Source organism: Labrus mixtus, chromosome 5 (assembly GCF_963584025.1).
Source record: "Labrus mixtus chromosome 5, fLabMix1.1, whole genome shotgun sequence".
NCBI lineage: Eukaryota > Metazoa > Chordata > Actinopteri > Labriformes > Labridae > Labrus > Labrus mixtus.
Genome location: NC_083616.1, coordinates 4,617,636 through 4,645,375, shown reverse-complemented (window position 1 = coordinate 4,645,375; position 27,740 = coordinate 4,617,636). Strand labels below are relative to the sequence as shown.

At 41.6% G+C, this 27,740-nt stretch overlaps 1 protein-coding gene across 1 annotated transcript; it reads left to right on the top strand.

Moving 5' to 3' along the window:
- Positions 1-251: 251 nt before the first annotated feature.
- Positions 252-27,265, top strand: LOC132973793 (olfactomedin-like protein 2A). Its single transcript, XM_061037397.1, has 8 exons — positions 252-528; positions 12,588-12,851; positions 15,371-15,478; positions 15,599-15,775; positions 16,496-16,742; positions 20,273-20,566; positions 20,771-20,956; positions 24,191-27,265. Exons 1-8 carry the CDS (start codon positions 460-462, stop codon positions 24,793-24,795), a joined length of 1,950 nt encoding a protein of 649 aa, XP_060893380.1. The 5' UTR covers positions 252-459; the 3' UTR covers positions 24,796-27,265.
- The last annotated feature ends 475 nt before the right edge of the window (positions 27,266-27,740 follow it).

Genomic DNA, 27,740 nt, shown 5'->3' with positions numbered 1-27,740 from the left:
TGTTCTGTGAAGGGTACAAACAGTGGGGATGTTGAAAAGTAGAAGTATAGCCTATGTATTATAAACGCAATAAAGTAGCCCAAAAAGGGAATTGGAAAATAATGTCTAATCTAAAGACACTGTGTAAATTATTATTATTATTATTTGTATTGTTATTATTATGTGTAAATATAAATATACACACAGAGACAGACTCCTCCCATCAGCGGAGGACAGCGGATGACAGATGATGCGCGCTGTGCGCCTGGCTGAAGACGGAGCGCACACTTCCATCCATACACACAGAGAGAGAGAGAGAGAGAGAGAGAGAGTCAGACTGACGCATATTGGATAATCCCCCCTGTGTGTGAAGAGAATGGAGCTTAAATAGTTGGACTAATTTTTTACCTTATGGACTGAATCCAGTAATTGCCTTTTTGGATTTCTTTGAACTTCACGCGCAGACACTCAAGAGAGAAAATGTGGAGATACACGAACTTGTTCGCGTGTGTGCTGGTTTTGTGTCAGGATGTGTCTTCACAGAGCAAGGTACGTACATGCAAACCAGTTCTATTCACTGTGTCTCGCCGTGCATTCATTCATTGTGCTGCACTGAAACAAGGGTTAGCCACTCATTCATGATGAATGTACATCCCAGCCTGTTAACCTCCACTCTTGTCCTGCTCCACCTCACTCCAGTATTTACCTGCTAAACGACCTGCGTTATGGTGCCTGTGCCTCAGACAAATTGCTGACCTGACCAGCACCCAACATTTTCCCCCTGCCAGACCTGGACATTTTCTGTCTAATGTCTGCAGATGGTTCAGGGTTACGTGTCATTTTTGATGCTTTAAGGGTAATCTTCCCAATGAGGGCTTTTGTGTGACACGACGAGTAACAATAGGTTCATGTAATGATAGCTCCAGGGTGAGCAGGCCTGATGCCAGCCGAGTGTGGGAGAGATGGCACTCAGTAATATCTGGCTGCTCTTGTTTGTACAGCTGCTGGACTGCAGTAACCCCTCACTCTCCCTCAGCCTAATCCTGCTCTACAATCACACACACAACCACACACCTACACACCTACACACACAAAGGCACACACACACACCAGAAGACAAAACACATGTACAGTATGCATTATGTATGAAGACCAGATGCACTGTCAAACATGTATGGCCAAGTATGGTGTGTGACTGCTAAACATGTGCTGATACAATCAGAGGTGAAATCAGGAGCAATGCAAAGAGTAGACGCCTCACACAGTAGTGGAGCAGTGATAATAAGTGGTATATACAAGTGGTTGTAGTATAGCAGTTATGGAATCAGCACATGGTTGTTTTGGTTGCAAAAAAATTATTGTGGAATAATATGTGGTCACAAGTGGGAGGGCACTGCCTGCTTGGTGCAATGAAGGGACATCTTAATGTTTCAACTTGTAAAGACATGTTTGACAAAAGTAGTACCATGCAAACTCTTGTGTTGTGGTTTTGTTGAGCGTGCTCCAGTGCACAAAGCACACTACAAAAAGAAATGTTTTATTGTTTGTTTATTAGAACCTGACTGGCACAAGCTCATTCAAAACCTTTGGGATCGAGTGCAAACCGGACCAAATCACAAACATCAGTGTTTGACCTCATTAATGCTCCACAGTGTCTGAATGGGAGAAACTCCCTACAGACGGGTTCCAACATCTGCTGGGGGAGCCTGAAACAAGTGGAGGCTGATTTAGTTGGGAATCTCGAGATGTTAAAACAAATCGTTTTATTCCCAATTTTGAATAAATATGTATATTTATGACCTTATTTGATTATGCTTCACATTTGAATATAAAAACCAGAAGGATATTTTATAACTTAACTTATCCATATGTTAAAAATTTGGGGCACTTGGTATCTCACCTGGTACATTTTGTGCCCCATGTAGTTGACGATGTGTCCTTATTGCAGCAGCCCTGTTTTGAGTCCAACTCATAGACTGTATAGAAATATGGACGTCATCTCTGGGACATTGGTTACTAGAGCGCAACTTTGAAGCCCAGTGAAGGAGGTCACCATGTTGAAAATATTGTCTCAAACTAACTTGTGATCAATCTAGAGACAGTGAATGTGGTGCAGCTGAGGCAGGCCTTTAGCCTCCTGGCTAACAGCTGTAATTCAGATCAGACACACTGATCTGCCACGCCCCACAGCCACGCCCCTAATCATAGTTTTTTGTATTTTTCCTTTCTATGGGCCAACTGTGGCTCGGTGGTGGAGTATGTCTTTTCCCAACTAGAAGGTCTGGGGCTCTATGCTCTGCACCATCATCCTCATGTCACATGTGTCCTTGGGTAAGACACTAAAGTTGATCCTGCTGCTTCGCTGGCATCATGTGAATGTGTTTGAATGGATTAGTTAATGCTGATGGACACTTTACAGAGCAGCCTCTGCCATCAGGGTGTGAATGGGTAGGTGTGACCTGCGGTGTAAAAGCACTTTGAATAGTCAAAAGACTAGAAAAGCTAAAGTCCATTTAATTTGAACCAGGCTTTAAACATGTTTTTATTTCTCCTTTTTTTGAATGGGTGTGTATGTGACTTCTAGGGTTTTGCAACCAGCCTCAAGTGGACACTTGAGGGACTGCAGTTTTTGCACTTTTGCTTTCAACCACAGAGGTTGCCGATGATTATAAACATGTTTAGCTTAACTTTTCTTATGCACCATATTAATCTCTATTGTTGTTCAAAATAAACACAAATATGTTCAATAAAACACCCAATAAAGCAGCACTCTGTCTAAAATCTGTGGCTTCTACACTCTTTAGGGGCTGCGGGACATCAGGGGGGCTGCAGGCTGAGCTGTTTACAGAGTTTATGTTCGGATTCCTTCAGGGATTATTGTTCACAAAGTTTCTCCTGGAATATTATAAACCTTTTGATTGTAAACAAGTAAAAAATCAAATATTTTTAGGTGGGACTGTGAGCCGAGCTGCTTCTTACGTTAGTTCAGCTGGTTTCTCTGTTAACTTTCAGATGTCTGAAATGTTGATGTAGAGTTAAAAATGACCAGAAAATATTAAGTAATGTTGACATGACTTGAACAGTAAAAAGTAACCATATGGAAATGTTTTAATGTTTGTCTTGTGAGTTAAGATCTGCAGACAAGAAGTTATTTTCCCTTTTACTTTCCCAGTATGATAGGCTGTTACCAACATAGCCAATGTCAAATGTACAGAGATACCGTTCAGATCATTTGATATGAGGGATATATTGATGCATATTTTTGAAGACTGGGATTTTTCCCAGTTGTAGTGATACGAGAGGAATTCGGTTGTCTTTGCATTGCATAGTTAGCACAGTATTAATCAGAAGTCATGATACATTTACAGTCTTTCTTAAAAATGTCTGTGAAATCCAAACAAATGTTTTGCGTGCTTGGCGTTGTTCTAAGTTGTTGTTCTTATCAATATTTTTGTTTTGTTTTATTTTTGTTTTTTATTAAACCCTTTCTGTTTCAATATACCATTCTGAACTCTAGGGTGCAAACACATCTATTAAATTAAACTCTTGGAGCCAAAATTTTTAACCCTTCATTTCTGACAACACTATATCTTGGGACGCAACACCTATTTTATTTTTATTTTTTTTTGGGGGGGGCTTTTGTTTTTTGGTGTTGCAGAGGTAATTTGAATGGTATCTTTCAAATGTTAAGGTGCTTAGAAATATCTCTTTAATTCCTTTTCTGTGTGCTGTTCATTGTTTACAGTCTTATGAGCGACTTCAAATGAAAGAATGGAGTGAGAGTGGAGAGACAGCATCTCACTGTTTGTTATCTGTACTTAAATATGCAGGTGTTTCTGTTATGTTACATTACATTATGTTTGATTAGGTTGGGTTGTATGTTATGATATGTTATGTTATGTTATTTTATTTTATGTTATAGAGATGAATAAAACGTTATTTTGTCATCACCAAATAGCAGATGTGATCTTGGATTGCATTATAGACGTTCCATCTTTCTTGATCGCCACCAGTGTGTCAGTGAGTTTGAATGCTTTTTACATTATACCCTACTGGCAACTGGCAATAAATTAATATTTACTACTAGTTCCTCACTGATTACCTTAAATATCAAGCTCACAGATTGTTTGGCCTCTGCTTTGGAAACAATTGGACATAAGCTGCTCATACGTGCACAAAACTCCTGAAAAACTCCAGAAGTGTTCATGGTGAGCTGCACATGTGTGAATGCAAACAGCCACATTTTTCCCATACAGACTTAATCCAGAGTTTTTCCTGCCAGCCCCCTAGTAAACATTCTGTATGAATTTGGGTTAGCTGATGATAGAACACAGCAGGAAATATATGTGAAAATTCACCCCGAGCGAGACAGGAGGGGGTGGTGACACTTGTATCCTGCGACCGGGGCATGGCCATAGACTGTTTGGACTGTTTCATCATGTTTTCTGTTCACCAGTACACTATGTTAATCTCTGCTCGGTTGTTGATTTTGCGAATGTGTTTCACTTCAGTAAGCATTGATAAAAAAGGCACAAATTGTCATTATAGCCTTGGACTCTGTTGCATCATCGGCCATTTCCGCCATGTTCATTTACATCATGTCTTGCGTCCTGAGGTACGTTCACTTCCTGGTACACTTCAACAGCCCTTATCTTGATTCTCATGTCCTTAAGTTGTTCTTAAGCTTTATTTGCCTCATTAACACGCCTCTTCTCACAACACCATTACACATCCTACAGGAACCCACACCCAGCCTCATGGCCACTGGAGACACCCAGTCATAGTCTCTGTAGCCAGGCTGGTTGCACTGGCATTGATGGGAGACAAAGCAGCCTCGGAAAGAGGGCATGAAGGGCACCAGAGGGTGGCGTGGGAACCAGCGTGTGCACCTGCTTCTTGTTTTGGTTGTAAACAAACCAGAGGACAATCAGTCCAAGGTCATACGGGGGCTAGAGAGACGCAGACTGCAGACTGGGATGCTCAGGAAATCAGCCAACAGTCGAGGGAAGGGGCTCCATGATAAATAGTCACTTACAGGCTCTTTACTGTGCTTTGTATGCATGGATGAATGGCACAATGACCATGAAATAACATTTTTATATGCTGTGTTATGCCAACATGACTTCATTTAATTAGGGAGGCTTGATGAGTGTGTAAACAGTATGAGAGTGCAGACAGTCAGATCTCCCTGTTTGTGGTTAAAACAAAGCTGCCTGCTGTTGGAAATGAGAGCGACTAACACCTCATTTAGCTGAAATACTAATGGCCTTGAAAAAAAAAAAGATTTTGAAAGGGGATGGTTTAATGCTTGCCATCTGACCTAGATGCACAGACATGCACATGACCAAGGTTTTACACAGTCTGACATCTCTTGGCTTTGATTCAAAAATCTCAATATGGATATTGTATTTAAGGCCGTTCTTCTTCACGTGAGGAGGACTTCTCGCTCCCTCATTCATGAGTTTAACGTTTTAAGTTTCGTAAAAGTACACAGAATCGAAGCTGGATCCAAAAGGTAACTGGACTTAGTTGAAGGTCTTAAATAGGTCCAGTTGTCTTTTGGGTCAAGCTTTGATTTACCATGACCTGTATGACTGAGAACCTACACAGGCAAGGACACAGAATTTGAACTACAGCCCAAGTACAGATATGTGTAAAAAAAAAAAAATGTTAAAGATAGAAATACTGATTTGACTTCTTCACTTGAGAGAAAGTGCAAAACTCCACAATCTGAAATGTCCTCACAGTATTCAAAGTAAACTGTGTCCCTCTGTAGGTCCTTTCTGCAAGCTGTCTAGGTGCAAAAATATCTGTAGTTGAAGTTATTTTGGTGGACTAATGGTGTCAAGTCATCCCTGGTTCAAATACAATACTAACAATGAGCCTCATTCACCAATATCTTCTGAAGAACTTTCCTAATTTTCATCTTTCTTGAGAGGGGGGGGGGGGGGGGATGAGACGAGGGCTGAAGGAACTTCCCATCTGCACAGCTCATCATGGAGAGGGTGAGAGGAGTTGTCCAGGATGGCTGGTTCCAGACCAACAACAGAGCGTGCCTTCCTCGCCCGCTTGTTGAGCCTGCTGACGCATGGGATGCAGTACACATAATTAATGCATGTGCCATGTGTATGTTATTTCTGATTTGTATGAACATAAATATTTTGATCAAATATTTTATTAATTATGAAACAAAATATTGTAATGCAAATCTTATAATAATATACATCTGTAGATTTAAATTAAATGCAATAACTCAAATGTGCATACGAGTGCTCATGAGTCTTTGTAACTTCTGTTCTTACCTAAGAACAAATCCCCCAGAAGAAAACATCGGGGGATCCCAGAATCTTCCTAAAAAGTTTGTAAGTAGGATTAAAGAACATTAAGAATGATTGGTGAATGAGGCCCAATGTACTGAAAGTAGTGAATATTCACCTTCACCAGTTGACGTATTGACCTTTGACCTTGTGTTGGTCACAGATGTTTTATTCATCAGACACCTGTTCTCCTCAAGGAAAAGTTTCCGTCTTTTGTTTAATCTTAAAACGTGTTTTTAGGCATGTTCGTGATGTTTCATCTTACAAACCTGATATTTGAAGGCTGTACCAGACAATTTCTTTCCGATAGGTTCAGGTTGGAATTGTTCTTAAAATGCATTTGAATTAAAGTATAGATAACGTTTTAAAATGATACATAACAGAGAGATATGTTTGTTAACATGTAGGGGCTGAAAAAGAAGCTAAAGTGAAAAGTTGTCAGAAACTTAAAAACTCTACGTTATCTATCGTTAAGTACATAACTGAAACATTTGTACTTTTGTGTACAATGTGAATACTCACTCAGCTGCTGTGAGTGAACTGAGAAGATGAATAGCACTCTCGTGTTTATACAGTTAAAAAGAACCTTCTGCCAGTAGATCCAAATCAACAGTGAAAACAAGAGAAACAGCTACAACAACAAAAACACAAAGTGTACAAACAGAAGTCTGTGGTTTGACGGGGGCTGGGGGCTGGGGGGGGGGGGGGTCTTGTTTTGTCTGAGAAAAGACACTTTGTGGAGTCTCTTACTTGTAAACCTCTCAGTGACAACAGTTCAGGAGGTCACAGCAACTGACCTGTTGCAAAAACAGAGAAGAACATGCTGGTGAACAGAAAACATAATGTGGCTGTTTCATTACACACATGGAGAGTGCACTGGTTGTTCACTACACTCTGTCATTGAGAGACATGCTACTCACACATAGGCCCGAAATACATTCATGTACAAGCAGGACCTGTGGACATACATTAGTGGAGAGATGCAGCTGCACAGGGCTATACTCTGATGGGGTTGCCTTGCTCAAGGGCACCTCGGCAGTACTTAGGAAGTTGGCTTGGCACCTCTCCAGCAACCAGAACAACTTCCACACATTGGTCCATACCAGGACCCGCAAACCATCTGATTCCCAACCCAAGTCCCTACAGACTGAGCTACTGAAGAAGGAGCCACAGGCCAGGCTTTTGCACAGATACCTCCTACATAACGTCGTAATACAACACATGAATGGCCTGAATGAAGCCTGCTCAGTTATAAGACAGGCGGACTCCAGAGAAATGTTTTAAAAAATGGACGAGCTGTTGGATCAACGTCCGTACATCAGAGAACATGACAACTACTTTACTGACTTTGTGGCCTATTCTGAGTCATGTTAGTCAGATACAGACAGAACACTCTGGATATCTCCATAATGAAGGCTGTCCATGTTGTGTGCCCGTGCTTGTGCTTGTGCATGAACTGTACCGTGCAGAAGCACACGTCTTTGAATTGGCCAGGGCCAAGGAAGTGTACAGATCGGAGCTGTCACACTAGTCAAAAGAACTGGACTTTAGGGGTGAGGCGTGATTGGGCAAGGTAAGGATTGCCTAGTTTGAGTGCACCCTTAATTCTCCGTACATGGGGTGGGATCTTACCGTTAGCCCTTCTGCACCCCTATGGCAGCATTTTTGACAAGGCCACACATCTCGACAGAACACCTGTCACAGGATAGAAAGGTCATGAACCCCTCCTACCGTGTTCTCACATCAGTTCACCTCAACTTCACACAGAAAAATATACAAAGGAGCTGGCAGGAAACACTCCAGGTAAAATCGCAGGAAAAAATGACAGCTGTTTGTGTTCATACAAAAACATCAAACTGCATGCCCATCCAAATCATTGAGTGCTGGATGCTAGACAAAATATATCCAAAGAGAGAAGGAAGACTAAGTCCACACACCAGAAGCTGCTCCACTTTACATTTTATGGAATTTAATCATCAGTTTCTGGTGTGCGGACTGAACCGTTTGTGTTCACACATGCTGCTCACCTCAAGTTTTGTGCAGGTATAAAAGCACAATGATTCATGTCCTCTGCAGATATTGGTTTGCAAATAAAGTACCTGCCACCTATGATTAGCATTTGTATTAATATCATTATCAAGTGTCATTTCTGTTGAAGTCTGGTTGCACAACCCGACTAATGGACCTTTTTCTGAAAGTTTCAATATTCACATAATGTCTGCTTAATGAAAGGAGGTCAGAGTCTCTCACTGAGCAGTGCAAGCATTAATAACCTCTGCAGCTTTTTAAACATCTCCCATAAACATCTGCAGAGAGTAATTGTCTGGAGAAAAGGCATTGGCAACAGCCGCCATTCCACTCGTAGTTGAGGTCGCCATGAAGACACACACTTATAATTGTGATTAATTAGAAGGTGCATCATTGTGCAGACGAATGGATTAGAATAGGAACTGGGTTTGATTATGGAAACAATAATGTGTTATTGTTTTCCGAGGAGTTTCACCCTCATAACAGATTTATTTCATTAAATGTAAAAATGTAAGAGTTTTTTCATTGAGAGGACATTTTCTGAATTTCTTAAGACATGGTCCCTATTTTCACACATTATAGGGTTTATGTAGAAGAAAAAGGTTTTGAATCATGCAAGTAAATGACACACACATCGCTCAGCTGAGCTGTGTGTTGCGGCTGCTTAGCTGTCCACACAGGCAGCATCTTTACTGCTGAGCTGCTGCATGCCCGGACTCTTTGCATTGAGCTTGAACTTTGCTGTAAAATAAATGAATATTACAGTTTGTTTCAGTTCATGTAATATTAGATTACACTGAAATTTGAAACTCACGCAGATAGATTTGAATAAAAAAAACACTTTCCACTGTAGATCTCCGGCTGAAGCAGTCTACTGCAGTCATTCCAAAACTTTTTTTATTCCAACCACCTGTGCAGACCCTTTGATATGTGGAGTGCTGATAGCCCAGGTTTAAAAATACTGTAATTCCTTTGACTTTTTTAAATGGTTCAAGAGGATAAGGGGGTGTTAGTCCTATGAGTGATTCTGCACTGACATGACTGAAAGCAGAGTATCAGGACACATAAACAGACCCAGCAGGAATGTAGATGTGTACCCCCAAAAGCAGCGAGTGCTTGATACACTTTGTGTTGAGCTAATTAACATCCCGGTGCTAATGCCGGTGTTTTTGTTTATAGTCTGAGCCCCCGACCTCCCGTTTCATCTCCAGTCAGACCGAAGGCTTTGATAGAATTTCTCTCTTTGTACCAAGTTAATCTTTACAGTGGCCAAGTAAGACTGTTTATCATAAGCACCGCTAATTAGATTAAAAAAATCAGGCGGACTCTTTGGACTGGAATGTGGACGGTGCTTTTGGTCTTGAGTACCCTTGACAGGAGATGATGTGGCTTTTAAAGGGATAGTCCATCCTCAGAGCTACAAGCCTGATGGGCTTAAGACTGATTAGAGCTGTTTTTTTTGTGTGTTAGATGTGGGAAAAATGGTTCAAAAAGCAAAGAGTGGAGGGTTGGATTAGCTGCAGGACAGAACAGGAATCACAGCACTAATGTTTGTGTTTGAAGGCTGGAACAGGCAGTGAAATGTTTGAGCTTTGCCACAGGATACCTGCACTGTCTGCCCTTTTCACCACACAGCTGTCGCCGCGATGGCCAGCTGGCAAGAGTACTAAAAAGCAGAGGATATCCTTGTTTATATTGAACTGGGGCTGCAGATATAACAGGCTGGTGCTACTGAAAAAACTGACTTGAACTCTGAGGCTAATGAACGCAGCAGCCATTGTGTAACACGTCTTGTGTTTTTAGCAATCTGGAGCACAACTGGGGTTTCACTTCATCACTGTCAGGGTGTGTTAGCTGTTAAAGGCTGCAGCGGTTGATCTAATAGAGCTCTCTGCGGCGCGCAAGCTCTTTTCCTCCCTTTGTGCAGACATGGGTTCATGCTTGAGCCGTGTTCTTTTTGACCCCGAAACTTGACTGCACTTGAGAGGTCAGCGGCAAAGACTCGAAGCTCAAAGCATGCGTTAAACAGTCCGAACTCTTAATTATTAGCACTCTTAATTGTGTTGCCTGTTCTCACGCTGGTAGGTCAGCTTGGCATGAGATGCTGGACGGTCAGTTGGACATACCAGCACATTCGATTTGACAGGAGGAGGAAGAAGCTGCTTGGAAACGTGGAGTGATTCAGATTTCCTTGATAAGGTGAAGCCAAATCTTTCTCCTGCAGAAAAAGCCTGCTACGATTCAGACCTTCTTGGCCAGACAAAAACCTGAAGCACCAAGAGTAAATCTTGATGGAATTTGTGACTTCTCCAACTCAAAAGCAACTTAAGCTGATGTTGCTATGCAGCAGCCGGAGTTTGACTGGGGTCGAACAATGCAGCTCAGCATGGCCGTAGGCATAGTCTCTAGCTAAAGAAGTTTAATCTGCTAATCCACTCTGTTTTCATGTGGCTGTAGGATTTGTCAACCTGCTGCCTTTTCGCTTGACATGGGTCAGGATTGGCCCGGCTGTGCACACAGGAGTCCTGCCCCGTATCAGACCCCCTCCCAGTGTGTCTGCGGTAATGGAAGGGGAAGCACAAACCCCTTTCACATCTTCCCCCATCAGTCAGCCTGCATTCTTTCACTAATGAGCCCCCCCCTATCCATCCACCCCACACAACATCTCCACCTCCACTTCCGCCTCCCCATTACCTTCCTCCTGCTGCTGCCCTGCTGAAAGATTTCTTGCATTGTTAAGATTTAAGTAATGTATCACCAACATGACCAAATCACCCCACCACACTCCCACACAATGTGACCACAGGTCGTACTTTTGGACTTGGACGACTCATAAGTATGTAACTAGATGAACGGGTGAAACAGACCTGAGGAAGAGAATATGTTTACTGACGAGCTAATGTTTCCAAGTATAATTTACATGACGTTTTTATGAAAGCAGCACAAACAGCAAAAGTATGGCGGCTTTCAGAAGCAGCTCCCGCCCGAAAAATATATAACATATGTTTAGTCCATTTTAAATGATTTTAGATATTTTAATGTAAATATTCTAATTAAATTCTACATTGTACGTTTAATCACTCAGCATGTATTTCACCTTTTGAACAGAGACAGAACAGTCTTACTTTCTCACCCGTTTGATGCAGATCAATGAAGCTAAACTAGCTTTTAGCTTCCCTCTGTTTACATTGGTATCATATTATTGAACAATGTTATCGCACATCCCATCTTTTTCTAATATTGCAGTAGTGCAGGCCCTTTGTACCTATTCATTCATGAAGGTTACATAACTTATATAGCGAAAGGGAAAAAGAACGATAATGACTTTTGGTTTCACTCAGAAATCAAACCCCAGTCTTCTGGATTAGAGTCTTGTTTGATTGAAAATACCTTTCTTCAGATAAATCAGCTGTTAGCTTTGACAGGCTGTTTGGACACAGTCATTTCAAATGATTTTAAAATGATTTTAAGTCTCTTGATCTAATTAATCTAATTAACCATAAATCCTCACTGCACTGATGGAAGATGGATTTTCATAGAAATAGTGAAGAAATTCACTGAGTTCTCACACCTCGCTGCCGTCTCACCATCCACACACAAACATGTCATAAAGTCTTTGAAGGTAAATTCTTGTGTTAGAGCCATCTTTTCTGCCAGCTTACACACATCTCTCATAGGAAGAGAGGGGAGTGTGTGCTCGGGCTGCCATGCATCGCTTCCTGTTTATTAAGTAAGCCATGACCGCGGCCCTGCCAAAGCTCTGTCATCATACATGGCAGCCAAAGGCCAGCTGGAGGTGTAGAAGTCTTTGTGAGTTATGTTTGTCTCTGAGGCTTTCCTCTGAGTCACACCGGCTAACATTCAAAAGAGGGGAAGCATGTGGTTATTCTTTAGGATCACTTTCCTTCCCTTTGTTTTGGTTTCCTACAATAAAAAGTGGATTTATTATTCATGGAAGAGGTGAGACAAATGGAAACGATGACTGAAAGAGGTCGGCATTGTGAAAGGAGAAACAGCACACCTCAGCATGTACGGATAAAAACTTCAAAAACAATCTCTTGGTTTTGGATAATTATATGGTGAGATCCAGAACATGCAGGTGTTCTGATCCTGCTCAGCCCTGAAACTTCTTGTTCACATTGCAGAGACAAGAAACATTTCCCTCTTATTCAGTTAAAATAAATAAAAAAGGGATTATAATGACGAGACTAAAAGGACTTAAAATACCTTTGAAAACTGAAAGATTCCCATCCTGACTTTCAGATCTTTGGGGAGACAGAGCCTGTCCGGATGACCTCAGAGGGCTCGGACTGCCGCTGTAAGTGCATCATGCGTCCTCTAAGTAAGGACGCATGCCTGCGGCTGCGGAGCGGCAGTGTACGTGTGGAGGATTTCTACACGGTGGAGACGGTCAGTTCTGGATCTGACTGTAAGTGCTCCTGCACGGCCCCGCCCTCCTCTCTCAACCCCTGTGAGAACGAGTGGAAGATGGAGAAGCTGAAGAAACAGGCCCCTGAGCTACTGAAGGTGAGCAAAGAGGGACTTAAAGCCAACGTAGAAAACATATATAATCATAGCATCTTTCAAATTGTTCTGTTGGTGTTTTTTTTCATTATAATTAGATGCATGTTTGCACAGTCCATTTGCAGAGCTGGGCTCACGATCATTCATCAGTTAAATGTTAATTATTGCCTGAATTCACTTTAGCAAACCCGGGTCAGCTGACCTCATTTTCTCCTGACTCTCCAAGGAGGTGAGACCTTTGACCCTGTTCTCCCTTTTTTCAACTGACACATCTGTATCATGTGTAATGCAGCCACGGAGGAGAGAAAGAAAGTCCTGTTTCTACTCGGGCTCTCATTGACTATAGTAGCCTAGAACAGTGAGGGTCCTGATTGGTCAAATGAGGTGTCAATCGAAAGGTCAGAGTGCATAAAGACTACAGTTGAACAGTGGCAGACATTTTGAAGCAATCTGTGGATTTTTTGTGGATCAGTTAAATATTAACAGAATTAGCTGAATCCCCATGCTTGGGGTACCCCCCTGTGTGCAGCCCAACATGCCCTGACGTTTCTCAATTAGTGCATGTGCAGGTTCTGTAAAACCCCGATTTCCAGCTCAAGATTAATAAAGTATATAAAACGCCTACATATAGGAACTTAAGTACATATCATCATGGCTTTCAAAAAGTTGAATACTTGAAATCCAACAGACTATATTAGCAGTGGCGATTATAGAGTCTGTTGGTGCCCTGGGTAAAGATTAATTGGGGGCCCCTCCAACCACCATTATGTTGCCAGCAGTGTCCTGACGCTCTTCCTCTTTCTTTTTTCACTCCCTGACAGATCATTCCTCTTCATTTTTCCCTCAGTGACTTTCATTGACGAACTTTGTTTTTCACAGGAATAATGCATGAGATGCTAAGCAGGGCAATAATAGTGAGAGCTGTCAGATGGGGGCCCCCTTAGGGAGGTTTCCTACTGTCATTGCAAAATTTGCACATTTTGCGCTACTGCTGCGGTTTCAAGTTTGTCAGCACTCAGGGGCCCCCCTACTGGTCTGGTGCCCCAAGCAGGTTCCTGACTTGCCTGTTGACAAGCAGCGCCGCTGTATATTAGCATGGTCAAGTTTTTCACCTTAAGCTTAATCTGCAGACATACCGATGAAAAATACTTGATCATAGTAAAGAAAAACGTCATTAAAATACCGCAGCTGTGCATTAGTGTACATTATGTTCTTGCACTAAGTCATGCATGAGATACTGTCATTTCGTTTTGCATTCCTGATTGTTATCCATTGATAATCAATGAATTCAGATTTTTTTTTTTCATGTAAAAAGTCTTTATGAGTTTGAGTTCTTGATAATTCATGCATCTTGGGGCATCAGTGGCCTAGTGGTTAGTGTGTGTTCCCCCATGTACTGTGGCTCCAACCAGAGGCTTCTTTGCCTCATGTCGTATCATCCCTCTTGCTCTCCCTGATTTCCAACTATATCCACTATCTCCAGAATGAAGGCATAAAAAAGCCAGAAAAAAGATAAATCATTCATGCTTGGGCACTAGTAGCCTAGCGAGAAGTGTGAGCGCCCCATGTACAGAGGCTATTGTCCTCCAAGCAGGCAGCCCGGGTTCAAATCCAAACCATGGCCCCTTTGCCTCATGTCGTATCACCCCTCTCTCTCTCTCTCTCTCTCTCTCTCTCTCCCTGATTTCCAACTATATCCACTTTCCTATCTCTAAAATAAAAGCATATAAAAAGCCAAAAATCATCATCATTCATGCATCCTTTTGATAACATGTTATCAAACCACACAAAAACAACTATTAATGAGAAAATCTGAAAGATCCTGGGGAATTGAAAAACCTTTATATCAGTGCTGCAGTAAAATAAGCTAAATTGAATCATCTATAATTCATATGTATGAGTAATTTTAAAAACTGGAAATGCATTACAAGTTTTGTCCTGTAAAGATATAAAATATGAAAAGAATAAAAGACAGAAGGATACCTGATAATGCAATAATGCTGAAACATTAAAAACACAACAGAACATAGAGAAATACACGAGAGTGTTGGAAAAGACGATCGGTTTAACAAAGAGTCCCGGCAGTTTTAACAGCATTAACAGATTGTTCTTCAACTCTCTGTGACCTTTAGTTTCATGTCATCTGACGTCTAATGCTGACACGTTAGCCCGTCTTTGCACAGACCTAAAGCACACTTTCATTTCTTACAGACATGCGAAGCACGCTATGCACCATGTTAAACAAAAGGCAGATGTTTGATCTGACTCCACTTTAAAAATATGGATTAACCCAATAAATCTCTGAGGGACATGATTTTATTCAAGAGGGAAGGCATAAATGAGTTAAGAGCAAGAGCACTCGCTGATAGAGTACGGACGTCAATATTGGAAATCACAGCACATTTTTCAAAGGGCACTTAAGCGTATTACTGCAGCTGAACAGAGGCTCATAAAACTGACAGGTTTGTATTCAGTGGAAAGTGAATAACAAGTTCTTCTCCTTTTATGGCTTTAATGATCAGCTGCAATCTATGGTGGACCTCCTCGAGGGAACCCTTTACAGCATGGATCTAATGAAAGTCCACTCCTACATCAACAAGGTGGTGTCTCAGATGAACACACTAGAAGAGGTACGCAATCAACCATGACTACAACGCATGTACTTCCACATTTCATTGTTGTTAAAGGATCGCCTTTTGGTCATACGATGGATAGTGTTAACTGCTTCAAAAAATGCTGTTATCTTGCAGACAATCAAGACAAACCTCACACGAGATAATGAGTTTGTTCGGGACAGTATGACGAGCCTCACCAACCAGTTCAAAAGATACGAGAACTACTCCAACGTTATGATGAGCATCAAGAAGGAGATCTCCAGCCTCAGCCTGCAGCTGCTCCAGAAAGACTCAGCCGAGAGCAAAGCTCAGGTTAGAAGAAACACGTTCTGTGGTTTTGTATACATGTGAAAGTACAATCTGATTGAAATACAGAAAATGCATCTTTATTATTTTCATGTATTGTATTAATTCATTATTAAGATAATGTTTTTTTTACCACTAAATATTCTAAAAATTGTTATAATGATGAACTGTATGGATACACTCACAAAAGAATAATTACAAGATAAGGTTCAAATCTGGCAACAAATGAAAGTCTTTTTGAGGGACCACAGGGTTAAAGATACAGGAAAAAAAAGATTGAAAAGTAAGCCGGGTGATCTTGCTCCAGATTGAAAAGTAAATGAGTATAGCTAAAGGGAACGGTAAAAATGTGAAATGTTTGATGTCACATGGTGCATATGACTTTTGACTCATCAGTTGAGGTGTCTAAGTGAAATGAGCCATTCAAAGGTGCAGGGGTGTCGTTATTTTCCATCACTGCTGCTGCAGGCGGACACTGTGGAGGCTTTATTACGGTGCAACAAAAGGGACAAAATAGTGTGTGATTAATGTGTGGGATTGAACTCATCAGGATAAACACATTGATGCTGACAGCCCTACTGATATTATTAGTTATGCTAATATCTTTTCATAGAACACAGGGAATCATTATCAACAGGGATGGTATACAACCTATAAAAATCTAAAATGTAAAAAACTAGAGGAAAATATGATGTCCTGACATAACCTAACTATCTTTGTCTGCAGGACACTAATGAGGAGAAAACCAAGGAGGCTGTAAAAACACCCAACAAAAAGAGCCCCGGAGCCAAACCCCAATCCAAGCCGCCCAAAGAAAAGGTCATAAAGCCCAAGAAAGAGGTCGTTAAACCTGGGAAGCCGGTCAAGCCTGACCCGACGGCCAAAGCCAAGGTGGTTGGCCACCAGCCTGGCGTGGTGCGGGGCATCACATACTACAAGGCAACAAAGCCCGATGAAGATGAGCACAGAGGAGGTGAGTGATCTCAGCCTGGCCAGGAAAATCTCCCGGCAGCCCACAGTGCTCATAGGAAGCCACCCTGTTTGTGCTTAAAAAAAACATTGTGCTTGCACTTTAGCCGAAGATGCACTCCCATCTGTGTGCGATCATGTGTTCATCCACTGTTGGGGTTGAAAATGATTCAAATTAGTTTCTCAGCAATCTGATCAGGATCAGCCAGCTGTTAGAGTCATTCAGCCAAAGTTAAGATCCCTTTTAGCTGGGTTTAGTTTCCCTATGGGGGCTTATGGGACAATGTTGTTTCACACAAGTGTGAGATAAGGCAGTGATTGTGTTGCAAACTTAACACTGGAGCGCAAAGCAATAGAAAGGGAATCAATCACCGTGGGGCACACAAGATCCCCTCAATACAAGATTTATTCCAGTGTTGTTTTAAACACAGCTGGTCTAGTCAGCGCCGGATTGGATAGCTGGTGCTCATTTAGCAAGCAGGAAATCCAAGTCTTTTATGACAAAATACATGGAGCTGATGGAATGCTGTCTCAATGGAGCGCTGCCATGTCCATGACATGCCTCAGCTTCACTCTTCACAACAATGTGTGGGGACCCTCACCAATGCAGAGAAAACATTTCCTGACTCCTTCCAATCCTCTTTAAGTCTAGTTGAGTGAATAGGTATGCTGTGTTTGCCCAGGGCACACGCACAATGCTGTCAGACCGTGTGTTCTGCCATGTACGTGACCTTCAGCAAGCCCGGCCGCCCTTGTCAAATCGCTGTAACCACTCAGCCGCATTTCCATAATCTCTGGCAAAGAGGAGGATGCTGAAACCTTTATTCATCCAGTGAAGGATGATACGACTCCTGACATGCCTTTCTTCAAATTTAGTTACAGTGACACACTTTTCACTGGGACCTGCCCAGCGTAACCACAGTTCAAGCCCTCTAAGAAGCTTTTCTATTGGAGAAAACTTGATAAAGTGCCCTTGAGGGAAGTCTTCCAGAAGAGGTTAGATGGTGAAGTGCCTTCTGAGGCCCCGTGTCCATCTAGCGTTTGCTGCCTACGGATCGTGTCTTGTACCCACATCCCTTTAGCTCTGTGTCTGAACGGGAAATAAATCTAAATTTACAGTAAAAAGTACAGGAGCTGTGTTGGTCATACAGCGCCGTTGTCAGCAGACGGTTGTCATAGAGACAGAGGGACGTGCAGTGCTTTCCTTCTCAGCGCACAAACGCTTCATGCAATTTCACCGAGCGTACAGCCAGCACGTTTCTGCCCGGAAAAAACACAGGGCCTAAGGCAGTGTTTCTCAACCTCCTTTTTTTTATCTCTGAAAAGCTGAGCTCCCCTCGATCCCACTCAAAAAAATGATACATTGCTGTCAGAAATTAACATACATTTTAATTTGTTTCATTAATAAATGTCTCTTCTTTTGGTTTAAACAAGATTTATTCTCTCAACATCCCAACAGAAAAGGTCTTCATAAAGTTGTTCTTTTCAAAAGACATTTGTATATTCATACAGTAATTGTGTTATCATGATCCTAGTAACGAGTGCAAATCTAATTTTTACAACCTCAGAGCAGACAAAGCCTTGCACCCCACTGAGATCTTTGGCACCAACTCTAGGGGGGCTCAGATCCCTGGTTGCGAACTAATGTCCTGAGGTACCCTCCCACTGGAGAAGATGTTGTAAAGTGCCCTCCAGTGTGACCTCTCAGTTATGGAAATGTAAGAAAGTGCCCGTTATGTGCACTTCTATTGGAGAAGAACGTAGTCATGTGCTTTTTCAAATCACCCTGTGTGGTGCCTGTCAAGTGGAGTAAAATGTGATGATGAACACTTACATGGTGACATTCCAGTAGAGATGACATGATATGCAGGATGCAGGGTGCAGAGTGCCTTTAAAATCAGGCTGTCCTATGCAAGAAAAGCATCTGTCCACTGGTGACATATTATTTGTCTTGCTCGTGCCCTTCACACATCCAGTGTCCATCATTGAGCCTTGACATGACTTAATCATTCAAAAAGCTGATATTTTCCACTTAAATATTTATTTAATTATCATCATGATTTAAAGGGGACTTTGATCTGTATAGTAGTGATGCAACAAAATTGGTACAATTTGATGTCCATCTGCTTTTCCAAACAACAATGTCATTTAAAATTTACGAGTGCTTAATCTGTATTATAATAAAGAAACAAAATCAGTACAATATGCATTACATCTGCTTTTCAAAACAAAGATGTCTTTTAACAATTAGCTGATGGCCTCCTTAATGTTCTCAGCACATAGAGCCAATAGTACACCAAATCAGAAATATAATGTTTTTTACTGATTTAAAATGTATCCTACATTTTAATCTAGTTACAATTTAAAGCTTCTCAATCCCTTCTAAACATAACTTTAGAGCTTTCTTATATCTCCATGCTGTTAAAAAGCACCATTATTCTTTGGTTTGTCCGGCCCTCATCGGGCCCATATGTTCAGAGTATGTGTGTCAGGAAGATGCAGTGCTTTGAACAACTGATGTAATATCCCCACATCTGTCTGGCAGCACAGGACGTCGGAGTATGAGGACCAGAAGGGGAGAAGACTCTTTCTCCTCTTAAGTTGTATTTGAGTGAGCCTGCCGTCTGTTTTTACAACAACCACAAGAGACTTTTGAAGTGTGAAACCAGAGCGCACAAGACGCAAGCATCTGACTAATTCAGGCTGTAAATTAAAAAGGAATTTTCACATGAAGTTTTTAACTGACTAAGTGCTTAAGGCTTTGACCATGATTCAAACTAATTTGTGAATAAAGTTAACTGTCTATCAGTCTGAAGGCAGAACCACTTGTGTTTTTTATCTGAGGTTATTGGAAACATGAAAGAAGCCTTGACGGTGCTACACTTCTAAATAATACACAGAAGAAAGTGAAGTACTAGCATTCATGGACTGTCAATGAAATTACAGAAAAACCAGATGGCCTTGTAGCTACTTGGCCTGCACTGACACCAATTACATACAGTGACAGAGAAAACTGCCTTTTGGGTTGTTGCCCAATTGTTGTTGGAACATTTGTCTGATAAGGGGTTGCACCTCTTCAGAACACATTTGTCTGATGATGTAGCCTGGATGTAGCCTTTTGGGAGCAACAGCAAATTTTAGGGGGCTTCTGGTGCAGAGGTTATTCTGGCTTAAATGCCATTTTCCATGTGGGGTTCATTGTTAAGAGCACAACTCGAAAACGTGGATGCAGATGTCAGTTTAAGAGAAATTACTATAAAGCTAACGTCTCATGATAATCAGTTGGTTCTGGGATTGCATGACAGCCTTGCTTTTGAATTGTCCCTTCACACAGCTGGATCATACTACCAAAATGTAACCATCACTTACAAGAACAAAATACAGCTTGTCGTCAACTGCTTCCCTCTACTACCACTCATCCCAAACACTGCCTAGCCAATCTCTACCATCGGCTGTGTTTTGAATGTAAACTAGCTTTGTAGAATTTTGTATCTGTTCTGCATCTCTTACTCTGTTTCCTCCGCTCTCTCCCAGACCAGCCTGCAAAAACATACACAGTCCATCACATCGCAGACAACCAGGCAGAGGATGGAGGAGCTGAAATGGTCCTCGAGGCCATGGATGCCACTGCAGCTGAACCCGTTGCCACCGAAGTCCCCACCACAACCACTACCACCACCACAAGGAGCACCACAACTGCCACCACGACAACTGCACCGACAACTATCACCACACAAGGCGCATCAGCACCCGAAAGACCAGCTCCGACTATTTTGCTAATGCTTGACAACTCCAACAACAACAGTCGTCCCACTCTGCACCGAGCAGGTACGTGATAAATACCCCTCTGTGGATAAGCTCAGTATTTGGTTACATGTCTGCCATCACAGAGGCACATTTAGCAGCAGAACAACATGTAGAGCCTGCCAAGAAGTGTTGGAGTGTGAAATCGATTTAAGCTGATGTGAATGCGAGTCTTTATAGCCAAGGCATTTTTGGCAAGTTTTTTGTTTGTTTGTTTGTTTCTTCCAGGAAAGATCCTTAACTGTGAAGGGACCCTGGCATCCATCGAACAGCCAGAGAAGCAGCACAGTTATGGACGCAATGAGGGAGCCTGGATGAAGGACCCCCTGGCTAAAGACTCCAAGATCTACGTCACTAACTACTACTACGGCAACAACTTGGTGGAATTCCGCAACCTGGACAACTTCAAGCAAGGTGGGCCTTACCTTGGTCTTTTGACATTGCCTTTGTCATCGACTTTAGCCAGACCAATTTAAGTGTAAAGGAGGAGGTTATAAGGAGTCCCATCACAGATAAACTCCTCAAAAAAAGTTTGGAAACGTTATTTCGGTCACTTATTTCGCCCCTTTAATAATACTAATTGGTGTTGTATTTTATATCGTTGGAAAGCCTGATTAGTCACCTTTACAATGAGGTACAACTTGTAAGGATTGTGCATTCGTGGAATGTGTAACACAGCTAAACGTGTGAGTAGAGCCCTAAAAGAATGTGCCAAAAATCCCCTGCAATGGGGCGCTGGTGGCGCAGTGGTTAGTGTGCGCGCCCCATGTATGGAGGCTGTGGTCCTTAAAGCGGGCGGCCCAGGTTCAAATCCAGCCTGTGGCTCCTTTCCCGCATGTCATTCCCCACTCTCTCTCTCCCTGATTTTCAGCTCTAGCCACTGTCCTATCTCTCCATTAAAGGAACAAAATTATTTTTTTAAAACCCTGCAATGTTCATCTGTTGGTATTCACTCCTGTTTTGAGCTTCAAGTGCTGCCAGGTGTGTGCCAGTTACAGGTGTATGACTGACACTTAATTGACAGCACTTGTGGGATCATCATGCTGTTCATGCCAGAGTGACCAACACAACCACGCTGGTTGACCTTCAACAAAGGAGGAGGAGGGCCAAGATGTTGTGGCCTCGTATGGATCATCCACACGCTACTGAGGTCCCTGACAGTGTAAAATGTATAATGTGTAAAAAAGGTATTACAGTGGGAGAGTGCAATCATCAATTCCCCCAAGCAACTCAAAACAGGAGTGAATACCAACAGAAGAACATTGCAGGGGATTTTGGCACATTTCTTTAGGGCTCTACCCACACGTTTAGCTGTGTTGCTCAATTCACGAATGCACGATCCTTACAAGTTATACCTCGTTGTAAAGGTGACTAATCAGGCTTTCCAACGATATAAAATACAACACCAATTAGTATTATTAAAGTGGCGAAATAATTGACCAAAATAATGTTTCCAAACTTTTTTTGAGGAGTTTACTTATGGCAGTTACAACATTATTAGTTCAACAAGTAAACAAATAAAGGCTGCAAATTAATCCAGTTCCAGCATTTCCCCTTGAACAAATGTGTTTTTTTATGGCTTGAAGTTACCAAGGCTCGGCCACAGAGCATCCAGGAACCAAATTTTATCATCTATCTTTCTAAGATTGCTCTAATCTGTGTTTTCGTATTTTCTCGTGTTCTCTTTGTCGTTCTTTTTCATGTGTAACATTGGCACCAGAAATAGAAGCATTTTGGTTGTGTGGGCCATGTGGTACTGTAGGTAGTACCAGCATTGTGACTACCCAGATAGCTAGCATAAACAGAGTATGGATCTGTTGTTTTGGTTGCAATGGCAACTAAGTGCCATGTAGTAGGTTCTGTAATTCATCAGTTGGGCGTAGGGGCATAATTGGGACGGGGGGTGTCTTCACTGAGACCTTATCCTTTGTTTGGGCGCAAGTGTCTTGTGAAACTGCATTATTCAACGTTTTCAATCATGCCAAGGGGATGAAGTGGCCTTTCTGATCCAGAGTTTACATGTCTTTTATATATCATGAAGACACATTAAACACGGCTTCAAAGGAGGTTTCATTTCAGTGTCAACACATTAATATATACCCTCACTTTCACCTGATATCTTTCAACTTAGTACTCTACAATCTTTCAACCATATTTCTCTAACTTCATCACCTTGATCCAGTGATGGAGCTGTGTGTTTTCTCTCATAACATCATTGACATTGATTCATGTTGATTATCCTATGAGCTCTGTGAGACTGATGAGATCTGAGGAATGTAGGTTTGGGTTGTTTCACGGCTCCATTGGGTGGGAAAATCAACTCCTTCCACATCCAAATCAACTGAGGAATTGGATTACACTCTCTAAGAGAGTTAAGATGATCTCCGCTCACAGGACTGGGCTTGTTGATCTAGATGTGTTTGGACAATGGGCTTTCTAAATGCACTTACATGTGAAGCATCCTGCAGTGTGGTGAGCTCACAGCTGTGTGCGGATGACTAGGTATTTGGAGTTGCAGTGATGCCCGCTGCGCCCTGACATGTGCTCTGGTCTTTCCTTTGAACTGGGCACAGCGGAGAGGGATTAGGAGTGTGGGCTGGACTTTGGGGATGGGGATGGAGAGGGGGTGCTCTACAGCCCGTTGTTTTTGTCCTTCACTGGGCTTTCCATTTATTATCATTATCTAAATCGCACTTCCTGAGGTTGGAGGTTAGGACAGCAGATAGGATGTGATTAGAAAGTGACACCTACAGTACACAACGTGTTTGCTCAGGAGTGAACTGCTAAAAAAAACTGTGTCATTCTCACATGAAGGCAGTGTGTTCACAGTCTGGCTTTGTAAAAACATTGACATTGGCTCTTTGAAGGGCATAATATCAGCAAAGCACCCACACTGTTGGATGTATCCCACTGATCTAAAAGATACTATATAGATAAGCACAAAATCACAGCAGATGGATCTTGAACATTAAAGGGGTTTCCTTTATGCTGCCATAATAACCAGCTAGCTACATCAATCCATCCATAACAAATGTTATCACAGGACACTTTACAAAAGGAGCAGGTCTAGACCGTACTCTTTGTTATATTATTTACAGAGACCCAACATGAATCTACCATGAGCAAATCACTTGGCAGCTTTACACAAAATTGCATACTAAGAACTGTAGCACACGACATACTGAGTATGATTTATACGAAAGTATGGGATTTTGTACACAGTAAGTGTATCAGAACTGCATCTTTCTGGGAAGTCTAAATTAATCAAATAAACCCAAATGTGTTGTTTGCTTAGCTGTTTGTACAGGAAAACCTGGATTTTGTTTGCTGCCCTATGCAGACATGGCAGATACTTGAGCCCTAAAATGTATCAGTATGGGAACATCCCTTTTGACATGGAATGACAAGGCTTTTTGGATATGTCTAATCCCAGTCTTGCCGTTGTTGGAGCTACACTGGAGCAGCCATTTTTTTAAATAGAAAATCTCCACTTGGGCAGCTGTGGATGGTGATTGAGGGAGATGCATCAGGGGTGAAATGCTGTCTCTTTTGTGAAACAGAATGTGCTTATTAGCCAATGAGAATAGAGTATTTTACCCCTCTTTATAAAACAAACAGATATAGCTAACATATTCTTGTTTCTTGTAGGCCGATGGAGCAACCTCTTCAAACTGCCCTACAACTGGATTGGCACAGGACATGTGGTTTATAACGGAGCCTTCTACTACAACAGAGCCTTCACCAAAAACATCATCAAGTATGACCTGAGGATGCGATATGTGGCTGCCTGGACTCTGCTGCATGACGTGGTTTACGAGGACACCACCCCCTGGAAATGGAGGGGCCACTCAGACATTGACTTTGCAGTGGATGAAAGCGGCCTGTGGGTTATCTACCCTTCTATGGACTACGATTACAACCAACAGGAGGTGATTGTCATCAGTAAACTGGATCCTGGAGACCTGTCATTGAAAAAGGACACAACCTGGAGGACAGGTCTCAAGCGGAACTCCTACGGGAACTGCTTCATCATCTGTGGTGTCTTGTACGCTGTTGATGTGTATAACCAAAAGGAAGGTGAGGTGAACTATGCTTATGACACCCATACCAACACTGAAGCCATCCCACGCCTGCCCTTCACCAATGAGTACTCCTTCACCACCCAGATTGACTACAATCCCAAGGAGAAGGTTCTGTACGCCTGGGACAATGGCCATCAGCTCACTTATCAAGTGAACTTTCTTGAACAGTGAGGTACAGATACACTACAGATATGCTCCGAGTAGGTCTGCCGGTATGGCACCTAAAGTAAAAGAACATACTCAGACTTGACAGCCTAGAAGCAGCCATATTGGACTCAACAGGACAAAGGATGAACCTACACCAGCCTTCCACAACCAATGCGTGCTATTTAAACAACTGACCTCACCGAGTACTGCTCATACATACATTTAAATGTGTTATGGGATGTGACTGTACAATTTGTCTAGAAAGGACAGCAGACGATAAAAACAATCTCACAGGTTGAGTCAAACTTCATGAAAGAAGAAGCAGAACTTAGGGATGCAGAGAGATTTCTTTGTTCATTAATATTGTTGGCCAACTGGCCAACATATTGATAGCTATTAAAAGTTAGTGTCAAATGGAAAAAATATATTTAACATCCGTTGTTGATTTCTGTCAGGGCACTCTGAAGCTTGCGTTTTGGATTTTTCTCTTAATATCATATTAGTAGTTTTTTAAATCAGAAAGATCATCGAGTCAAAAAAACAACTAACCCCCAACCCAAAATAGGGTGTTAGACATCAAAACACTAATAAAAGTGAGTGAATGCAAAGTGCAACTTCAGTGCTCTACTGGAATCTGTGCTCTATTTTAAGTTCTATTGCTCTATTTGGTTTGTACTCTGAAGTCCTAAGTAACGATGACCTCACTAGCTAGACTTCTGGTTAATGTAGCACAGCTAGCATTTGCGAGAATCATTAGGTTTTCACATTTTGGATTCCCTCCTTTTTTATCTTTTGCCTTTTAAATCGACACAGCTTGCAATATTTGGCTCCGCTCCCAACATTTAACTCAGCCAATAAAGCCCTGTTTCCACCAAGTGGTCAGGTTTGGTTCAGTACGGTTTGGTACCGTAAACCACAATCTTGTTTGTGTTTCAACAGCCAACCGTATCCTTACACATCACTAAATCACAGCGGCGCAACATAGTGTAAAGAAGAAGAACGTGACACAGTAAAGAATTGATCAATAATTCCTAGGAAGGTCTGCATATCCGAGGTCGCCCACGGGGCGGTGCTATGCGCCGACAGTGGAAACGCCAATAAATGTGTACCAAACTGAACCAGACTGCTTGGTGGAAACGGGGTTTAAGATTATTTCTGCTTGCAGAGTAATTCTCTTTTTGAGAAATATTTGTAAACTCAAGTATCTGCTTTTGTTTCACTTGCTCATCTATACTCCATCCTATCACCAAGCACTTTGATCATGAATCTGCATTCATTATTATTCCGGCCTCATGATGCTTGCCTGTTTCTGTACCATTGATCATTTTGGAGGGATTTGTAGAGGGATGTAAAATAAACTCCAAAAAACAATAGTACACACCTTTCTATGCTCAATATTTTATATTTACCTGAATTCATTGACCATACCATATTCCTTTTTTTCTAATTTTCATGCTTCTTGTAAAGTTTCTTTGTTGTTGTATAAAGTATTCAGCTTTTGTTTTGTTAATAGCATTTGCATAACCACTAAATTTGTTGTAATTCTTGAGTATTTGAACACTTTAACCTTTGGAAATGGAAATGAAAAACGGGATAAGTCATGCTAATACAAAAACTACCCTGTATCATTAGCCATGCTTTTTTCAGTAATGAACATTATAAATCGTGGATCTCATTATTTTGATAATTACTGAGAGTAATGTGTAAGACTTAGTTTTTGGAAAGGGCTACCTTGCCCAAGACCAGGTCATGAGTAAGACCAAGACTAGTGTGAGTCCAAGAGAGTCTGTAACACCAACAGTAAAATAGAAAACATGAGTATGATTATGATTAAAGATCCAGAAACCCATTAATACATTTAGCTTAGTAGCATTAGCTGCTTTAGCTTCCTCCACCTTCACCTCTTTTATTGCCGTATATAGTTGTCTTTACAGTATGTTTGTGTACATTAGTTTACCTTGACAAATTTCTTGGTGTTGGGATTTTCCTTTGTTCTCTAAGAGCAAACAAATTAAAACAAAGTCTAGCTGATATCAGCTTCACTGTCTTTAATCGGCTAAATGTACATTAGCTACATAGCTTTTTGTCCTATCTCGTTATTGTTTAACAAAAGTTACTGATTCCACTTAAAGTGGAACAGATGCATCAATTCACAGAAATAATGTTATAAATCAGACATATTGGTCATGCGATTTAGTGATGTTTAACATTTGTGATCCTGACATAGCAGCCAGAGTTCTGTTTGTCTGTGCTCAAGACAAGACCAAGTAAAAATGCAATCGACTCAAAGACGTAAGCTTTAAGACACATGAGGTAACTCTTAGAGCAATTTATACGATGTTTTGGTCTTGCACACCATTCAGGATTTACAGTTATATTATTAAGCTTGTTCACAAATAATAAATAATCAGGAGTGTTTTGTTTATTCATAACTGTTTTCTGATTTCAATAAAAGTTATTTGTGAAGTTCAAATAAAACTCATGAAATGTAACACAGCTAACACTTGAAAGCAGCTGTGTCTGTGTTATGAAATAAAATTTCCAGTGTAAAAGTCTGTTGTGAGTTTTATAACTCAGCCCCCTATGTCCCAATAGATGCCAGGGGATAGCCGTACTCGCCTTGCACTTCTCATGTTGACGGGATAATGAACAGTGACTCAGATCTTCTGATTTCTGGATAACAAAGCTTGCATGAGCTGTGTTTAGTTCTGGTGCAAAGGTCACCATGCTCTGCTTAATTTCAATCTCAAAGTACACAAAAAGGAGCAGCTCGGGTCATGGTAACAAGGGCATGGCTGCCTGATTTCTTGGCTGTGGATTTGAAAATCTTGGACTTCAGATCCAAGTCGTGCAATTCTGGAGGGAGACATTGAAAGAGCAGAATGGTGGGTGTGGTAGGTCCTCGAATGTGGTCCTCATTTAGGGGAAGTAACTCCCCACTTCTATTTAAAGAAGCATTGCGTTCACTT